The 18,880-nt window shown below is 49.8% G+C and overlaps 2 protein-coding genes across 3 annotated transcripts; both read left to right on the top strand.

Annotated features, from left to right (window-relative positions):
- Nucleotides 1-846: 846 nt before the first annotated feature.
- LOC125705154 (phosphatidylcholine:ceramide cholinephosphotransferase 2-like) lies at nucleotides 847-11,289 on the top strand. 2 transcript variants are annotated; one of them, XM_048971553.1, is made up of 7 exons: nucleotides 987-3,098; nucleotides 3,139-3,935; nucleotides 6,903-7,474; nucleotides 8,060-8,177; nucleotides 8,908-9,061; nucleotides 9,154-9,326; nucleotides 10,247-11,289. In XM_048971553.1, exons 3-7 carry the CDS (start codon nucleotides 6,981-6,983, stop codon nucleotides 10,427-10,429), a joined length of 1,122 nt encoding a protein of 373 aa, XP_048827510.1. In that variant the 5' UTR covers nucleotides 987-3,098; nucleotides 3,139-3,935; nucleotides 6,903-6,980; the 3' UTR covers nucleotides 10,430-11,289. The 2 variants fall into 2 exon arrangements, with proteins under 2 accessions (XP_048827509.1, XP_048827510.1); XM_048971552.1 differs by lacking the exons at nucleotides 987-3,098; nucleotides 3,139-3,935 and adding an exon at nucleotides 847-968 and having other exon boundaries at nucleotides 7,988-8,177.
- Nucleotides 11,290-12,569: 1,280 nt separating this feature from the next.
- On the top strand, nucleotides 12,570-18,106 carry LOC125705051 (cytochrome P450 2U1). The gene is made up of 5 exons (XM_048971376.1): nucleotides 12,570-13,100; nucleotides 13,201-13,851; nucleotides 13,978-14,139; nucleotides 14,292-14,459; nucleotides 14,989-18,106. The coding sequence occupies exons 1-5, from the start codon at nucleotides 12,593-12,595 to the stop codon at nucleotides 15,180-15,182; spliced, it is 1,683 nt and encodes a 560-aa protein (XP_048827333.1). The 5' UTR covers nucleotides 12,570-12,592; the 3' UTR covers nucleotides 15,183-18,106.
- The last annotated feature ends 774 nt before the right edge of the window (nucleotides 18,107-18,880 follow it).

The raw sequence follows: 18,880 nt of genomic DNA, 5'->3' as shown, positions 1-18,880 counted from the left end.
ACACAGGAGAGGCAGCGAGTGGGGTGTGGCACACAGGAGGCAGCGAGTGGGGTGTGGCACACAGGAGGTAGCGAATGGGGTGTGGCACACAGGGGAGGTAGCGAGTGGGGTGTGGCACACAGGAGGCAGCGAGTGGGGTGTGGCACACAGGGGAGGCAGCGAGTGGGGTGTGGCACACAGGAGGCAGCGAGTGGGGGGGGGGGGGGGGGGGGGGGGGCATCCTTCAAGGGGCAGCAGAGGAAGCCCTAATCCTAACCAGACCCAAATTCAAACTGTCCAAATTTTAAGATTTGAAGCAGGGAAAAGCCAGGTGAAGGCAGACAGGTGCTGATGCTGCTTCAGTGGTACAACAGCAGGGCATTCTTATCATTAAGGAAAATCTCTATTCATTTCTATGAATATAACCCAAATTCCATGTATGAAGACCCAGCCCTATACTTACCCATAAGTAAGTAAACTAAATACAATAATTTCCGAATTTTTAGTTGTTTTTTTATTATTACATTCACATTCAAATCTGGTCCCTACAAAATAATATGTGCCACACACACGCGACGCTATGAGGGGGTGGGGGATGCCAAAAGGTAAGATTTGCCGACCAGAGGTGTAATGTTCTCCGAGTGGAGGGCGAGAATTGGCATGTCCGTGCCCTCAGACACGCCTGTAGCTTTAGGAAGGGCTGCTGTGGCTGGTCAGGTGGCCGTTCATTTAAATGTTCATACTATGTTATACCCTGAAATGCAACTTTTGGAGATTTTGTCTACATGGGGCCCCTGGCTCTTCGGGGGCCCCAGGCGGTTGCTTACCTACCTTACGGTAAGTCCGCCCCTGAGGATGGGCGGAGGCTCCGAGGCTCCGAGGCGGAGCGGCCAGCCGGAGCGAGAGTTCTTTCCGCCGTGGCTTCGCAGCAATCTCAGCCACTTCTGGGTCCACGAAAGCCCAGAAGAACCTCCCGGCAATTTCTGGAAGTAAGGCGCTGCCGTCCCGTTGCTTCTTATACTGTGTTTTATGGGCTGACTGGTCTTTTTGCTCTAACTAAGGATGCGAATCCGGCGGCACGCGGACCGGACCCGACATCACATGGGTCTGTCCCGCTCCCCATGCGGACTGTAAAGGCTCGATAGCTTGTCCGGAGCGACCGGGCAGTCGGTACCGACCCAGATGCCGTTTCTATTTCCCTACTCTCTATTTAAAAGACAGTCGGTTTTGGTTTCGTTTAATCCGGCGCTGTCGTTTGGTGCCGTCTCTGGCATTAACTAGGCTACTTATTACTTCTTCGAAATACGATTTAGATCAGAAACATGTTTAGATCAGAAACGGTTTAGAACAGATTCGGTTTCTGCAAGTATCTGTGGTCCTCTGTTGTGTATTAATTATGCTTAATTGTGCATCATTTCTCCGCGAAGGTATAAAGCAAGTTCAAAGATTAGTATCGTAACCGATCATACTGAAGTTTCCTTGCTGGGGATGCTATGCGCATGATAACCTGATGGAGCCCGTAAGTCATATTATGGGCTAAACGCGGTGCCCTTCATTCACCGTGTGTGACTGTGTGTAGACCGCGCTTTGCGCTCGCAGAAACGCCCACCTGACTCACCACGGCAGACCATCCTAAAGGTACAGGGGCGTCTGAGGGCGCGGACATGCCGATTATCAAACTCCGCTCGGGGAACATTGTACCTCTGCTCGGCAAATCCTACCTTTGGGAATTCCTCCCCCCCAGCGTCGGTAAACCGTTCCGAAGGGGGAGATCCATATTTCTTCATGTCGAAAGTGGCAGCTCCAGCAGGGGACCAAGGTGACGTTTTGTCAAGGGGGCCACAATTTCTGGTGAGTTCTAGGATTCCCAGATAACCCCTCCTTGCTGTACCGCAACGTGTCAACAGCCACCGCTCTCTTTAGGAATGTACCATATATTAAGGCACAGTACTACAGTTGGTATTTCTGATAGAGAAACCTGCTTAGATATTACAGTTCATGTATGAGCTGTGTAGGTGCATATTAATGCATTTTATGCTGAGTCTGTTTTCACCCTGAATGTCTGACTTTCTGTATCTGCTTTGAATCTCTTGAGTTTTACCCTGAAAGTATCCATGTCCACTGTCAGGCTCCTGGGGACGCGTCCTGACTGCTGACATTCTCCTGTCCGAAGCGGCCCACTCTGGGTGGGACCTGCCTGGGGCAGGGCGGCCTTCCTGCCCTGCACCGCCACTGCCCCGCCACCATGTGGCGTAATGTCTCACTGCCCAGTTTTCACTGCAAATCGCATTAGATAAATGGCTGCGGTGCTGATGGGAGACATGAGATGAGTTCCAGCTGAGACACCTGAGTGCTGCAGGATGCATTAGCATTTGCTAAAGAGAGCTGAATGCAGGAACAAGCCTTTGATTTTCCATATATTATTACAGAAAATGAAGATTACAGTGAATCACTGGCCCACAGAATGTGCCCTTGTCATCTGAGACATGGGGAAGTGTTGGGGGTCTAGGCTCGCTTTGATGAAGCGAAATGTTTCCGGTTAATAGCTGCACTCTGGACCCGTTTTGGGTGCCGTGTTTTCCTGCAGACCTGTAAATCCGTGGTGAAGTTTTATAGGGAAGTTTGCAGCCTCTGTGACTGTAAATGAGGAGATAACAGGAGAGGAAAAGGCAGCGTGGAGAAAAACACCGACTCCACATGGGGCTCAAAGCCTCCCCATTGTTAAATAAGGCTTTTGTGATGGACACGCTGTCCCCAATGCGAGAGAGCGTCCCACCTGAGGCCATGTGTGCAATGTGAGTCTGAGTATCCTCTGTGTGAGACCGTGTGTCCTGTCTAGGTCTGAGTATCCTCTGTGTGAGACCGTGTGTCCTGTCTAGGTCTGAGTATCCTCTGTGTGAGACCGTGTGTCCTGTCTAGGTCTGAGTATCCTCTGTGTGAGACCGTGTGTCCTGTCTAGGTCTGAGTATCCTCTGTGTGAGACCGTGTGTCCTGTCTAGGTCTGAGTATCCTCTGTGTGAGACCGTGTGTCCTGTCTAGGTCTGAGTATCCTCTGTGTGAGACCGTGTGTCCTGTCTAGGTCTGAGTATCCTCTGTGTGAGACCGTGTGTCCTGTCTAGGTCTGAGTATCCTCTTTGTGAGACCGTGTGTCCTGTCTAGGTCTGAGTATCCTCTGTGTGAGACCGTGTGTCCTGTCTAGGTCTGAGTATCCTCTGTGTGAGACCGTGTGTCCTGTCTAGGTCTGAGTATCCTCTGTGTGAGACCGTGTGTCCTGTCTAGGTCTGAGTATCCTCTGTGTGAGACCGTGTGTGCAGTGTGACACTGACCATCCTGTATGAGACTGAGTGTCATTCAGCAATGGCATCAATGCTGGTCTCTCCATTTGATTGGCTGCCCCTCAGATAAAGTGTCTCCATAATCCCACAAGAACACGGCAGGAGTTTCCAGTGCAGACGAGCGGCTTGAGTGCCACCATGCTGATCATGCAGTGATGTCATCGGCTGGATCTCAGGCTGGAAACACTGTGAACAGAACCCTCTCAGGCTTTCGACCGCATTCCTGATTGTCTGTTTGCTTGGAAGGGAAAGTCCCCCAGAGAGATAGAGAGTAAGCTGACAGCCTGCAGATTGAGCCTTTTAAGAAAAAGGCGGATGTGTTTTAGGAACCACGCAATAGTAAATGGTCTTTGAAGGAATCTTTGATGACAATAGATTGGCACTGAGCTCAAGCGAAGCTGAAAAACCTGTATAACGTGTCATTGCCTGGAATGGCCCGGAATGCTGGAGCATAGAAGCACAGCAGCACAGTCCTCCACTGATCTGCGGCTGCTGGGCAGGAAACGAACTCGTGTGGTTCTGTGCTGTAGATTTTATCAGAAAATGTGAGCTGATTTAGTTAGAGCTGCCTTGTCAATGAATATCCCTGTGGGTGCGGCCTGACCCCTGTCCCTGTCACAGGTGGGTTGCGGCTGTGTTTGTGACCTCTGTGGGTGCTGCAGAGACAGGACTGTGCGGCCTGACCGCTGTCCCTGTCACAGGTGGGTTGCGGCTGTGTTTGTGACCTCTGTGGGTGCTGCAGAGACAGGACTGTGCGGCCTGACCCCTGTCCCTGTCACAGGTGGGTTGCGGCTGTGTTTGTGACCTCTGTGGGTGCTGCAGAGACAGGACTGTGCGGCCTGTCCGCTGTCCCTGTCACAGGTGGGTTGCGGCTGTGTTTGTGACCTCTGTGGGTGCTGCAGAGACAGGACTGTGCGGCCTGACCCCTGTCCCTGTCACAGGTGGGTTGCGGCTGTGTTTGTGACCTCTGTGGGTGCTGCAGAGACAGGACTGTGCGGCCTGACCCCTGTCCCTGTCACAGGTGGGTTGCGGCTGTGTTTGTGACCTCTGTGGGTGTTGCAGAGACAGGACTGTGCGGCCTGACCCCTGTCCCTGTCACAGGTGGGTTGCGGCTGTGTTTGTGACCTCTGTGGGTGTTGCAGAGACAGGACTGTGCGGCCTGACCGCTGTCCCTGTCACAGGTGGGTTGCGGCTGTGTTTGTGACCTCTGTGGGTGCTGCAGAGACAGGACTGTGCGGCCTGACCCCTGTCCCTGTCACAGGTGGGTTGCGGCTGTGTTTGTGACCTCTGTGGGTGCTGCAGAGACAGGACTGTGCTGTGCCTCCACTGTGTATTTTCGGTCACCAGGCTGTATGTAGTTAGTGGGTGTGCCAGATGGTTGAATGAATTCCAGTTCCTTAATAGTGAAGCGTAAAGCTGCCTTTGTTCAGCTCGGCTCTGCATCGCTGCCAAGCATGTAGGTCACCTGATCTAGTGCCTCTGGGTCACTTGACCACATCGGTCGCTGTCTTGAGTAATTGCACCACTCGTAGTGTGGAAGTCTCAGAGTGAGGTGAATGCATGCAGTACACTGCTGATATTCCTGGCTATGTGTGCCTGCTTGGCTAAGAGCCTACATAGTCATGTGTCTGTGTAGCCATGTGCTTAGCGTAGTCGTTTGCTTGGCCGTATGCGTAGCCGTGTGTGTAGCCATGTGCCTGCGTAGCTATATGCGTAGCTGTGTGCAGTACACTGCTGATATTTCCGGCCTGCTTGGCCAAGAGCCTACATAGTCGTGTGTCTGTGTAATCGTGTGCGTAGCCGTGTGCGTAGCCGTATGCGTAGCCGTGTGCGTAGCCGTGTAGGTGCACATGCGGCTGTGAGGCTGTGTGCGTAGCTGCATAGCCGTGCACCTGTATGACTGCACATCTGCATCACTGTGTGAAAGCTTGCCTATGTGGTTATATGCCTGCGTGGCTGTGTCTGCGCCTGCGTGGCTGTGTCTGTGCCTGCGTGGCTGTGTCTGTGCCTGCATGGCTGTGTCTGCGCCTGCGTGGCTGTGTCTGTGCCTGCGTGGCTGTGTCTGTGCCTGCATGGCTGTGTCTGCGCCTGCGTGCCCCTGTTGGCTTGGAAGCCGCCTGCGGAGGTGACACCTCACACCCACCCTGGGTTCCCAGAGAGAGGGTGTGTACCTGCTGTGTACACAAGCCTCCACAGATCAGCTTGGCCTCCCAGCCTCACACACCCCAGCTTGGCCGTTTGTCTCCCACTTATCCTGCCGAGTGCCTAGGGCTCTCCCACACGTTTACATTTTCTCTGAGGATATGGTCACCAAACCAGGCCGAAGTGACCTAAAATCTGATTCCTTGCCTTAATGTGACATAGATTTGATGTTTTCAGGGCTGTGTGGACACAAATCAGACCTTTTCACATCAGATCCGAGTCATTTTCATATGTGGTTCTAGATCAGATACGTGGTCATTCGACATGACAATAAGATCATAATTCATGTCTTTCTTTTTGCCTGTACGCATGTGCTGAGTGTTTTTGGTTGCTGGTGAGCTCATGCAAAGCGTATCACTGTGCGCATGTGTGCCATTTCGGAGGGCAGATGCATTCAAGTTACACTTAGATACAGGTAACCTGTAATTACAAATGTGAACCGCAGAGATCCGAGCAAAGACTCGGAATTGAGACAGTGAGGCTTGTAATGTGAACCTAGCCAAAGAGCAGGCACCCCTCTTTGCTTAAAATAGTTTCCTCCCTTTTAGTTTTCCTGGTGGGCCGGGTGTCCCCCCACCCTGTGCCCCATACCCATCCACCCCCACGACCCTGACCAGCATCAGCAGTTAGAAGATCGATGTGTCTGTAGTTTTATTGGATTTGTGGGGGTTAAAAGCACTTTTGTGCCAGTTGACTTGCGCTCCTGGCTATATTGTCTTGCTCATTTCCTTGTCACTGTGAATTGGTTACAAGACACTGGAGGACAATCGACGTTTCTGCTTTGGTTTCAGGGTGGAGTGGGGAGGGGGGTTGGTGACGTTTTCAGGAGGAATCTGAATCCTTATCAGAAAAGCAGCACAGAGCTGAAAACCTGTTTGAGCGCGAGGATGGGCTCAGGCTGTGGGGCAGGGCGCTGCTGTGTCAGTCCTGCTTCGGAATCCTTTTAAACAGAAATCATTACGTCAGCCGTGAATAGCTCTGCCTCTCTTCTGCTGTTTTGGCCGCAGGAGAAATGTCGCGAAAATAGCTGGTCAATAGTGTGTATAAATAGGTCTCTTATCATGGGTAATGGGCAGAGTTTTCTAACATTACTCAGCGCAAGCCTGCTGTTTGTAAATTTGGAGAGTGATTCATCTATCCCCAGCACAACGCTGAACGGCGCTATAGAATAATATAGTCATGTTTCAGATGACTAACTGTAATACCCCGTCTGCCTGCATAAGGACATACTGGCTTAACGCTGCAGAGGTTATGGGTTCGAATCCCTGGGAGCACACACAGATTGTGAACAGGTTAATTGGATTTCACTATCACTCCTTGCTGCCATTCTTTCCCTGACTCAGAGGAATTCAGCATTTTCTCTTTTTTTCGTATTTTCTCCGTCAGGGTGGCAGTCCCCTTGCTCCTCAGGACAAACCCCTGCCCCCCCGTCATCCCAAAGGCTTGGCCCTCCGCAGCAGCCCCATGGCGAGATCTCAGCTCCCGGTAACGACAGCACCCCCTAATGGCCATGTTGACATCCACACTGAAGATGGTATTAGCCAGCTGCCCAACGGTGTGTCGGGGGAAATCCCGTCCACGGACGGGGACAACGGGACCCCTGAGCGGGCCCCTCAGATCTGCCCCTGCCGGGGCCTCTGCCACGGCTTCTGCCAGGCTATCAGGAAGCACAGGGACTATATCACCATATCACTGTCGGACCCGCAGAGTGAGCAGCTGCCCTTGGAGTGGTGGAAGACTGCCGTGGCCTTCATCTACGCCCTCTTCAACCTGCTGCTCACCACCGTCATGATCACCGTGGTCCATGAGAGGGTTCCGGCCAAGGAGACCTGCGCCCCTTTGCCTGATAAATTCTTTGATTATTTTGACCGCGTCAGTTGGGCCTTTTCTGTGACCGAGATCAATGGGATGATCCTGGTTAGCCTATGGTTCGGGCATTGGCTCCTTCTCAGATACAAGTAAGTGGTCTCCTCCTCCACCTCCTCCTGCTGTCCTCCTGACCTTTTATTCAATAAACTGTGCGGTGCGTGCGTACCGCGCTCACGGAGAACATCAGCGTTACGGTGCATTTCCAGAGAGCCTCTGCCTTCTGGCAGCGAGCTGGCTCACATTTGCTGGAAAGTGAGTAGAAACCGCGTTTCAGGTTAGCCCGGTTAACAGGGCTCGTGTGTCACTTATAAAATGGAAAAGCGTCTCGCCTGGGATCGCTTACCAAAAACGCAAAAAGCTCCACTCGTTGCTGCCTCTCCACTTGCCAGGGGATGATTCTGGCTGCCAGACCCCTGAAGGGTAGGCTGTCGGTTTGGGGGGGGCCCATGCTGCTCTGCTTCGCTCTCTCATTTCCGCCAGCTACACTCTATCAGTTTGCAGACAGCGTCCCCCTGTTGCCGCATGTTTTCATACATAGCCACTGCTGGTTTGAACCCCTGTCTGGGTTCGGGTCCTCATTAGAATTAGCTCATGCGTGGCAGGCCCGCTCTCTCCTGTGTCCAGGGGACCGCAGAGCAGATGCCTCGTCTCACCATGTGCCTCCATCCCGCCAGGGCCATAGTGGGCAGACGGTTCTTCTTCCTCATGGGGACCTTGTACTTGTACCGCTGCATCACCATGTACATCACTACGCTGCCCGCACCCAGCATGTTCATGAGCTGTGCGCCCAAGGTGAGTCAACCAGCCTGCCTGTGGCCCCCAGCCAGGCCTCCCACACCGCATGGGCCCCTGTGGCCCCCAGCCAGGCCTCCCATACTGCATGCGCCCCTGTGACCCCCAGCTAGGCCTCCCACACCGCATGGGCCCCTGTGACCCCCAGCCAGGCCTCCCACACCGCATGGGCCCCTGCGGCCCCCAGCCAGGCCTCCCACACCGCATGGGCCCCTGTCGTCCCTAGCTAGGCTCTCCCCTGTCGCACAAACCTGTCCGACTCTGATGGCCCCTAGCCAGGCCCCGCACACCACCTGGGCCCCTGAGGCCCCCAGCCGGGCCCCCCACTCTGCAGGTGTAACCTGTAACCTCTTCCATGGATCATGTTTGCAAAGGCAGGGTTGTGACTAATGTGTCTCTTTGAGGATAGAGAGGCAGGGAGCCCTTGGTGTAGGTAGTGTCACGTGCGCGGTCCTCATGTTGTATGCTGGGACCTTCACCTGGGACCCATTTCCACACCACAGCCCGCCATGTTTCCTCCTTTCCGCAGACAGCAGTGTAAATTATGACAGTAACTGGCTGCAGTCAGTCGGCTGGCTGATGTTTCATGGCCCTGCGGAGCTGCTTCCCCTCATTACGCTGCAGTGATGCGCCGTAGCTGATGGACCGGCTCAGGTTAACGTGACGCGCTGCATTTGCGTCCCGCAGCACCTTCACCCCCCATCACCTCTGCTGCCCTCTGCCCCCTCAGCTGTACGGCGACTCTCAGGCCAAGGTGCATCGCATCCTGCAGCTGGTCTCGGGGGCGGGACTGTCTATCACCGGCTCGCACATCATGTGCGGTGACTTCCTGTACAGTGGCCACACCGTCATCCTGACCCTCACCTACCTGTTCATCAAGGAGTGTAGGTACACCCTGCTACCACTGGGGGCACCTTTCCCCATGTCCCGTATGTCTGTTGGCAGCGTGAGGGTGACTGTGCCGCTGCCTCCGCAGACTCCCCGCGTTCTCTCTGCTGGGTGTGGTACCGGCGCCTCTGCCTGCTGCTGAGTGTCAGTGGTATCCTTGGCATCCTCCTGGGTCATGAGCACTACAGCGTGGACGTGGTGGTGGCCTACTTCGTCACGTCGCGCCTCTTCTGGTGGTACCACGCCATGGCCAAAGACCAGGTGGGCTTCAAACACGTGGGGGGGCGTCCCAAGGGCCAGTCAGCTGCCAGCAATCAGAGGGCCCACCGCCTCATTCTCACGCTTCGAGTTTGTCTGCGGATTATCTGGGGAGAGGCGCTACTTTCATTGCCATTAGATCTGGGCATGTCCGCCTTCATGAAAACCACCTGCTGGCTCAGATCACTGCTCATTCAAGGACTTATTTGTCTCTGCAGTAAAAATACATCGTGGAGCAGCCCGCACCCATGTGCCCATAAGGCGTGCTCCCCGTAATGTCGGCACGTGGGAAAAACGAGTCATTTTGTGCATTTTTTACACATTTACTTTTCATATTGGGCCATTTTAAAGAGGTACACAGAAGAAGAGTTCTGATAAGCAGAGCAGATCTTTGAGAAGAGTCTTGTCCAGTAACTGTACAGAAGTTCCAGAATGTGCTAAATGCTGTATTGACGTCTCATGGGAGACGAGAGAGACGCGTCCTCAAGGGTCTGATTTCCTGCTTTTGTTACACCCTTCAGTCAGTGATTGTTTTATGGAAATCGCCCCACCTTTTGGCTACAAATGACTCATTCTATATATATATATGATACATAGAATCTTTGTTCCACCACGACTTTGGCAGGCAGATTTCTCTTTGTCACTTACGGTCCCATATTCCAGTAGTTTACTGCCCCCTGCTGGTCCTTACTGGTCCTGCTGTTTATGAACACATGACCCGTCCAGTGCCATGTGATGTAGTGCATTCATGATCACTTCACACTTTAAATATGTTTTATATTTGCACTGTAAAAAAACCATTATGGCTCTTTTCTGATATTGGTTTCCTTGCATGCACTTCAGACCCACGCTGTCACGGACTTGTGCTGATTTTCCTGCCTGTACACTAATTTTTGCTGTATTCATCTGGCTTTCACTCTTAGACACAGAACCTGTCAAACCGCTACCTCAGGAACACCTGGTGGGACCCCGTTTTCAGCTTCCTGGAGAAGAATGTGGGGGCCTCGGTCCCATGCACCTTCTGCTTGCCCATCAGCTGGCCGCCCTCCTGCCTGAAAAACTCCTGCAAACGATACTCCATGGTGCAGAGCACACGCGACGAGTGACGGCCGCAGTCTGGGACCCCTGTTCTGGTGGCGCCCAGGCTCACCTGTGACTGGATGTTACAGCACAGGCCAGCAAGCTGTCACAAAGAAGGAGAAGTTGGGCGTGAGGCGTAATCCCAGCTGATGCAGGATTAATGGGTAATTTACCTGCACCAACTCTGTAAGGGGGTGTAATACATGGAAGATCTGAAAGGGAATCTAGTAGAGATTGTTCCAGGTTAAAAAAGGTATATATGTCCTGCACACCATTAATAGAGTATATTTATGAATAAAAATAATTCATGCATTGTGAGAAATGTAAGATCAGGACTGAAGGGATTAAGTTGGATGTGTCCTTGTATTCTCAGGGCCACCCAAAAGATAAATATATCAAACTGAAAGGCAAAGCAGCTTTAAGGCATGTCTGTGAGACTCCATGAGACCTAAATGCATTAGATACCCCGCGTCTAGACAGGCATCCAGCAGCGACTGCGTACTGTACTGAGCTGCGCTCCCAGTTCTGCTTTATTGTTTACATGAATGCTGCTGCTAAATGTGTCCAGACCCGTCCAGAAAGCTCAGCCTCAGGCACAGACCGTACAGGCACAGACCATACAGGCACAGCCAGCTACAGGTCACTCTGTGGCATTGTTGTATTTTTTCTTCAGTCGAACAAGTCAGGTTCTCTGTTTGATGTTTTTAACACATAGATATATCTAGCAAAATATGTCTCAATGTGACATTGTACTGCAGTTCTTTCATGTATACATTTTATATTTAAAATTTATTTTCCAGAATGTGTATTTTCTGCTTTATATATTTTTATGACTGTGCAAATTAAAAAAAGGCAGTTATATGTTTATTAAATTGTTTTCAGTTTGGACCAGTAGCCTACTTTCACACATCTCACAGTGTCTGTGCTGGGATGGGGGGGGGGGGGGAATGTGTCACTCTCGAAGTGAAGGGGTTAGGGTCGGGAATAATCTGTTTTTTTGGTTCGTGTTACATAATGCCTCTCAAACACATGGCCACGTTAATGGAGATGCAGAGTAGCCCCGCTTGGACCTGCTCTTTTCCACGGCTATTCCAATCGATAGTGAACCATCTCCGCTGGACAGCAATACTGTGCAGTTTTCCCGAAAAACACCTGATGAATGTTGTTTAATGCAGAAATACAGTATTTTAAGACTTGGGATGAACTACAAAAAGTCATAATTTAAAATGCTATAAGTGTCTGGGACTGAAATTTACAAACAATTGAATAGGCTATAGTAAATGTACTGTCAACATGTAACAAACGTTACAACTAAGCTGGGATACGTCACACGCAGCACACTCGAGGCAGATCGGCATTATGGTTTTAAATCCGGAGTTCATCGTGAGAGTCATTTTTTAAACTGAATGAATGCTAACAGAATCTTGCACCAACCCAGATCACCCTGGATGCTTCATGCTGATTCTCCTAAAAGTGTTAAACACTGTGCAGTTTTATCTGTTTGTAAAAGGCGGGTGACTGTTAAATAAAACGTGAACTGTGTACTAACAGTTGGCTGATGCTGACTGGCTTATTGACGCCAAGCATGCCATTAAAGGGGAACAGAAAGAGCTCTGACAACCATAGCGCCAGGCAGTGTAATACGTTCTGGTGTGCGGTGCGATGTTCAAATCTTAAGACTGCACTATTGTAATTCAAAGCAATTATTTGTATATAGCGCCTTTCCGATCAGGGTCACCCGAAGGCACCCGACAAGGTTGTGTTGAAATCCGTCACTACATCATTTATACAGATGGAAAGAAAGCCATAAGACAACGGAGAGGAACCGGAAATTCCCAAAGCTGACTGTGGCTGCCCAACTTTTTCGGGCGCTGTAGATAACTAAGTAGTAATGTCCGATGACTAGATAGTAATTCTATTTTAAATCTTATTTGAACAAGGTTTGGGTTTCAGTGCACCGGGCAAATACATTCAGTGTTTACCCGCGTTGTCACCTGACTTTGTTTTCGTCGCGTACTGCACTTCCGTCACCGATGTTTTGAGAGCTCCTATTGGCGTATGCGCTACAACTCGCCCCGCCCCTTCCTCGTCGGGTCCGTGCGAGCCAATCAGGCACTGCTGTCCGTCTGACAGTGGCTACTTTGTGACCAATCCCTTCACGCGCGCAGGCTTCGCCCCCGTAGGTGTTCATGAGGTGGGCGGATGACCGATCGGCTTCAGACTCTGGCGATAACTGTGGCATTTCTCCCGGATATCTGTTCGCCATGCAGGGTGATCCGTGGTGGGAGCAGTCCGGCGTCTGCACGGCGATTGTGGTCTCGCTGACTTTCTTTGGCGTCTTTTATGCAATGCAGAGACGGAAGAGGATGCGGGAACTTTGCAACATCCCGCCCGGCCCTGCACCCCTGCCCATCATTGGCAACTGTGGCTATTTATTGGTGCCCAAATTTATCTTAAAGTGGATAAGAAGGTATAAGTATGGAGATGACGTTTCAAAGAGACGCATGCAGTCTCCGCAGGTGCTGCTGACGGAGTTGTCCGAGGTTTACGGCGCAGTGTATAGCGTGTTTATCGGCAGCCAGTTGGTCGTCATATTAACGGGATATGACGTCGTCCGGGACGCCCTCACTAACCGTGCCGAGGTGTTTTCCGACCGGCCAGATGTGCCTGTCATCTCCATGCTGACAAAGCGGAGAGGTGAGTGCCCTGCAGGGGAGTGTTCACAGCGCGCGCTCATGACGTGGCCGCGCGTTCATTGCCCTCTCTCTGTGCCCTCTCTCTGTGCCTTCCGTTGCAGGCATTGTATTCGCCCCCTACGGGCAGGTGTGGAGGCAGCAGCGGAAGTTCTGCCATGCTGCCTTGCGTAGCTTTGGCCTGGGCAAGCTGAGCCTCGAGCCATGCATCCAGGAGGAGGTGCTGTTGGTGAAGCGGGAGCTACTGCAGCTAAGTGCCGAGGCGGGGTGGGGCCCCATCGACCCTGCCCCCCTCATCAATGGCGCCGTATCCAACGTGATCTGCTCCCTCAGCTTCGGCCGTCGTTTCCAACCCCTTGATAACGAGTTCCGAGCCATGCTGGACCTCATGTCCCGGGGCCTGGAGATAGTATTGAACAGTGCAGCCATATTGATTAACGTGTTCCCCTGGCTGTATTACCTGCCCTTTGGCGTGTTCAAAGAAGTGAGGACGGTGGAGTCACGTATCACCCGGTTCCTGAAGGCTATGATCGCCGAGCACAGGAGCAGCCTGGACCCCAGTGCCCCCCGGGACCTAATTGACATGTATCTGATAGAGATGGCTCAGCGGCAGGAGAGAGGGCCTACAGACAGCAGCTTCTCTGAGGACTACCTCTTCTACATCATTGGGGACCTCTTCATCGCTGGCACAGACACCACCACTAACACCATCCTCTGGATCCTGCTCTACATGAGTCTGTACCCAGATGTACAAGGTATCTCTGTGCTTGAGGTCCGTGCAGGAGGTGCTGAGTCAGTACCCAGATGTGCAGGGTATCTCTGCAGGACTGAGACTGGCTGAACATGGTGCATTTCTGTGTTATCTTTCTGTGTTTCCTCAGAGAAGGTCCACCAGGAGATTGACTCAGTGGTGCCGGTGAGCAGGGCACCCTCCTTGACCGACAAGGCCCGCCTCCCATACACAGAAGCCAGCATCCTGGAAGTACAGAGGATGACCACTGTCGTCCCTTTGGCTATCCCACATATGGCCTCACAGACCACAGGTGAAGGGTCAGCATGCATACTGCTTTGGGACGCCATCTTTAGCGTCAGTGCTCAAACGCTCGCTCTCTGATTGTCATACCTGTGGCTGCACCTTATTTAACCAATGACTTAACAAAGTTCACCTCTGCTCTTTTCACAAATTCACTTCCAGAGTTTCGTGGATACACAATCCCCAGGGGGACAGTGATTTTCCCAAACCTGTGGTCTGTCCATCGAGATCCAACCGTGTGGGAAAAGCCAGATGTCTTCAATCCCAGCAGATTCCTGGACAGCAGTGGAGTGGTCCAGAGGAGAGAGCACTTCCTCCCCTTTGGCATCGGTGACTGAGACTAACCCTTTCTTACTCTTAACACTGTTACTTTATGGAAAAGAGTCTCAAACCCTGATCCCTCCATTATCAGACGCAAGGGCTGTATCATGTTTTTATTTCACAAGTGAGCCTCTCGTCCAGCTGTAACTGTATGTGCTGGGAAGAGGCTCCTCCTGCCAGTGACAGACCTGAAATGTGCCATACTGTCCAGTGCCTCTTAACTGACTACTGCTGATTACACGTTACTGTTAACACATTAATGTACACTCATCAATGCACCTTCAATCTTCCATCTATGATGTGTAAATTTTTTGTGTATTCTTTTGGCATCCTGCCAGTTTCAATGGCCATTTGTGGCTGTGGATGAGGACAGGCTCATTCTTGTGTGTGTCCCCCCCAGTGGGCTGGCTGCTAATTCGCTAATCACACTAATGAATCTGTGTGCTGTGCTGAGTAACCTGGTGGTTCAGCAGTGTGTGCGTGTGTGTGATGCAGTGACACACTCAGCGTATGCGATTTGCCTCTCTCCTCCTTGCAGGCCGCCGTGTCTGCATGGGCGAGCAGCTGGCCAAAATGGAGCTCTTCCTCATGTTCACCGGCTTGATGCAGGCCTTCACGTTCCGGCTTGCCGAAGGGGCCCCGCTCCCAGCGATGGATGGCCGCTTCGGTCTCACTCTGGCCCCCTTCCCGTACTCACTGCGCGTCACGCCTCGCCGCAGTCCCCCGACATGAGTTCCCGGCCCATTCCTGCGAGTCGCAACATGAACCAATATAGGAGTGAAGCACCGTGGAGGATGTTTGTTTCCTCAGGTTTTTCTGTAACATGATTGGAAGCCGACTGCTTACTTACCCGTACAGGCCACAGCTAACTGTGATTTAATGTTTTAAAATCAGGCTCTTCTACGGGAGTGAAAGCTGAAAAATTATTATAGGAGCATTTCTAAAAATGTAAGTACAAAGTGGGCGCTTTCCTTAATGCTCTGGCATCCTCATCCTGCTCAGATTTACCTGTCCTCAGGTAAATGTGAAAATATTTTTGATTCTGAAACTTTCAGGGCTGGTTTTTGAAGAATTTTGAGATTTTGAATTTTTAAAGTCAATGCAAATTTGCGACATATATATTTCTTGGTAATATGCGCATTTTATAGATATATGCGGTGTCATCTGATCGGCCTTCAGACTCTTGGCGGCTGCAGAGGCTGCTGGGATTGCTGCACTGTGGGGGAGTGGCGTAGACGCCGGGCCCGTTTGTGCTGTGCTGTGCTATGCGCGTGTTGAAGCGCTTGATTGGAATTATTTGGAAGTATATTTGAGTGTTTGTGTACGGTCACGGCCAGTACGATCACGTGCTTGGTTGTTGTTACATATATATAATTTTTCTTTCGGTCGGCGTGAGAGTTTGTCTGCCTTTGCTAATAAACAGCGCGCGTGTTACCGATAGCTGCGGGTGTCACGCGAACTGCGTTTCTGTCCGCGTGCCTCGAATCAAACACCGCGCGCGGGGTATAATATGTAACATCGGTAACGTTACTCGCAAAAGGACAGTTGCTCCGCAGCTTTGCTCGGTAGCCAGCCGGGGCCGGGGGGACAGTTTCCTGCTTTGAGAGGGTTTTTTGTGTTTTTTTGGCCTCCCAAGAGCAATTTCACTTTATTTTACTTAATTTAATTTAAACGTGGTTCAGTAGGAAGTTATTTTCAGGTAAGTAATTGTTAATTTGGTTATTTTAAAAGTTTTAAGGTGGTCATCTCTGACTCTATCGGATACGTTAAAATTCCGTTTTAAACGCATGTCTTAATTTAGTGTTTTATTGTACTCGGCATTTTATTATATTAACTATATGTTAATTAAATCAAGTAAAAGTTAAATACGCTATATTAATATACTGGGCTGGGAGTAACGGACGGGGTCATAGTGAGCTAGGTAATTTTGGGGCCAGCTGAGTGTTGTGTTTGTAAGAAGTTTGTTCTTCTGGATGAGGCTGAAACTCGAAACTGTAAACTGGATGGAGTTAAACAGCAACACTGTTGAAGAGGCCTGGGGCTTTTTTAAAAGCACATTATTACAAGTGCATGAGGACTTCATACGTGTTTCCAGCTAAACTAAATCTAGGAAACTACAATCAAGGTGGTTTACTATGGAAATTAGGAATAAAGTCAGGAGGAAAAGGACTCTTCCGTAAATGGAACTTAACGATTTCAAAATAAAGCAGGAGTATCTAAGTCTACAGGTTGAGTTAAAATACAATATTGGACTCTCTAAGAGGAATGTCGAAAGAAAAATAGCGTTGGATGCTAAGTATGACAATAAAAGTTTCTTCCAATATTTTAACTCCAAAAGAGCTGTAAAAGCTGAAATCACTAATTTGTAGGATAGTAAGGGCCTTATAATTGAAAATGAAATTGATATAGTAAATGAGTTTGATTATTTTACACGGGTGTTCACAGTAGAGAACATGAGTGACTTACCACCATTTAGTATGATATCAGCATCGTCTTTGACCAATATATGTATAACTGAGGCTGATGTGGTACTAATCCTAGCTAAGCTTAAAATAAATAATTTGCAGGGTCCTGATGGCATCTTACCTATAGTTTTAAAAGAGATGAGCGATATTCTTAGCCAACCTTTAGCTTTAATTTTCCAGAAATCGTTAGGGTGTGGTACCTTCAGATTGGAAGCTTGCTAATATAACGCCCATATTCAACAAAGGGGATAGAAGTAACCCAGAAAACTATAGGCCAATCAGTTTAACTAGCATTACTGGAAAAATAATGGAAGCTCTAATCCAAGTGAAAATGGTAGATTACCTGGATGCAAATAAGATTCTGAGGGATAGCCAACATGGATTTAGGAGAGGTAGATCCTGTTTAACGAATTTACTTGAGTTCTTTGAGGAAACTACAAGAGAAATTGATCACAAAAAGGCCTACGATGTGATCTACTTAGATTTCCAGAAGGCCTTTGATGTTGTCCCCCACAAACGGCCCTTGCTTACGTTCAAAGCTGCAGGGATTTTAGGAACTGTAGCAGATTGGGTCAAAAACTGGTTAACTGACAGGAAGCAGTGGGTAGTTATTAGAGGCACAATGTCACAGTGGGCCTGTTTTCATAGTGGGGTACCGCAGGGCTCAATTTTAGGACCACTGTTGTTCCAAATTTACATTAATGATATTGACACCAATACATACAGTAAACTGGTTAAATGTGCAGACAACACCAAGATGGGTGGTGTAGCAGATACTGATCTAGCAGCGGAGAAGCTACAATGGGATCTGGATTTAATTAGCGACTGGGCTGATACCTGGCAGATGAAATTTAACATAGATAAATGTAAGGTAATCCATGCAGGGAGCAGAAATATAAAGTACAGATATTTTATGGGTTCCACTGAAATAAAGGTAGCTGATTACGAGAAAGATCTCGGTGTGTATATTGATGCTTCCATGTCCCACTCCCGCCAGTGTGGGGAAGCAATTAAGAAGGCCAATAGGATGTTGGGTTACATCTCTAGGTGTGTGGAGTTTAAGTCAAGGGAAGTGATGCTATGATTACATAATTTCTTGGTAAAACCCCACCTAGAATATTGTGTGCAGGTTTGGTCACCATACCTTAAGAAGGACATTGCTGCCTTGGAAAGGGTGCAACATAGAGCTACGAGAATGATTCCTGGTCTTAGAGGAATGTCTTATGAGGAGAGGTTAGCTGAGCTGAATCTGTTTAGTCTCCAGCAGAGGAGACTAAGGGGGGACATGATCCAGGTATATAAGATTCTAACAGGTCTGGATGCTGTTCAGCCAAATGGCTACTTCAATATTAGTTTAAATACTAGATCTCATGGCCATAGGTGGAAATTAGCGGGAGAACATTTTAAACTGAATTTGAGAAAACACTTCTTTACACAGCGTGTAAGTGGAGTATGGAATAGTCTTCCTGTTCAAGCAGTGCAGGCTAAAACCTTGGGTTCCTTTAAATCAGCTAGATAAGATTTTAACAACTCTGAGCTATTAGTTAAGTTCTCCCCAAACGAGCTTGATGGGCCAAAAGGCCTCCTCTCTTTTGTAAATTTATTTTGTTATATCTATATATTTATCTATATATATTATCAAATGTAAAATACGCTTTATTAAGAGACAGGTATTCATGATACCTGCATGTTGTGTGAATGAAGCATTCCACTCATTGGCTCATCCTCCGTGCTGACTGCTGTGTCATTTCCCTGTTCTCACACAAGGTGGCAGTAAAATATAGCGTCACCAATAACTATCTGGCCACTTTTCATTTTCCAGGAAATTTCATTACTGTACTACTTCTTATTCAATGAATCAACATTTTAGAATGAACCCATCACTTCTGCCAAATGGAAACATCAGGAGGCGGTGTGTGGCTCAGGCCTCTACACCTGGCACCGAATGGTCACTGGTTCAAGCCC

This window comes from Brienomyrus brachyistius, chromosome 12 (genome assembly GCF_023856365.1).
Source record: "Brienomyrus brachyistius isolate T26 chromosome 12, BBRACH_0.4, whole genome shotgun sequence".
NCBI lineage: Eukaryota > Metazoa > Chordata > Actinopteri > Osteoglossiformes > Mormyridae > Brienomyrus > Brienomyrus brachyistius.
The sequence above is the reverse complement of the archived record's forward strand: the minus strand, read 5'-3'. Positions and strand labels throughout refer to the sequence as shown.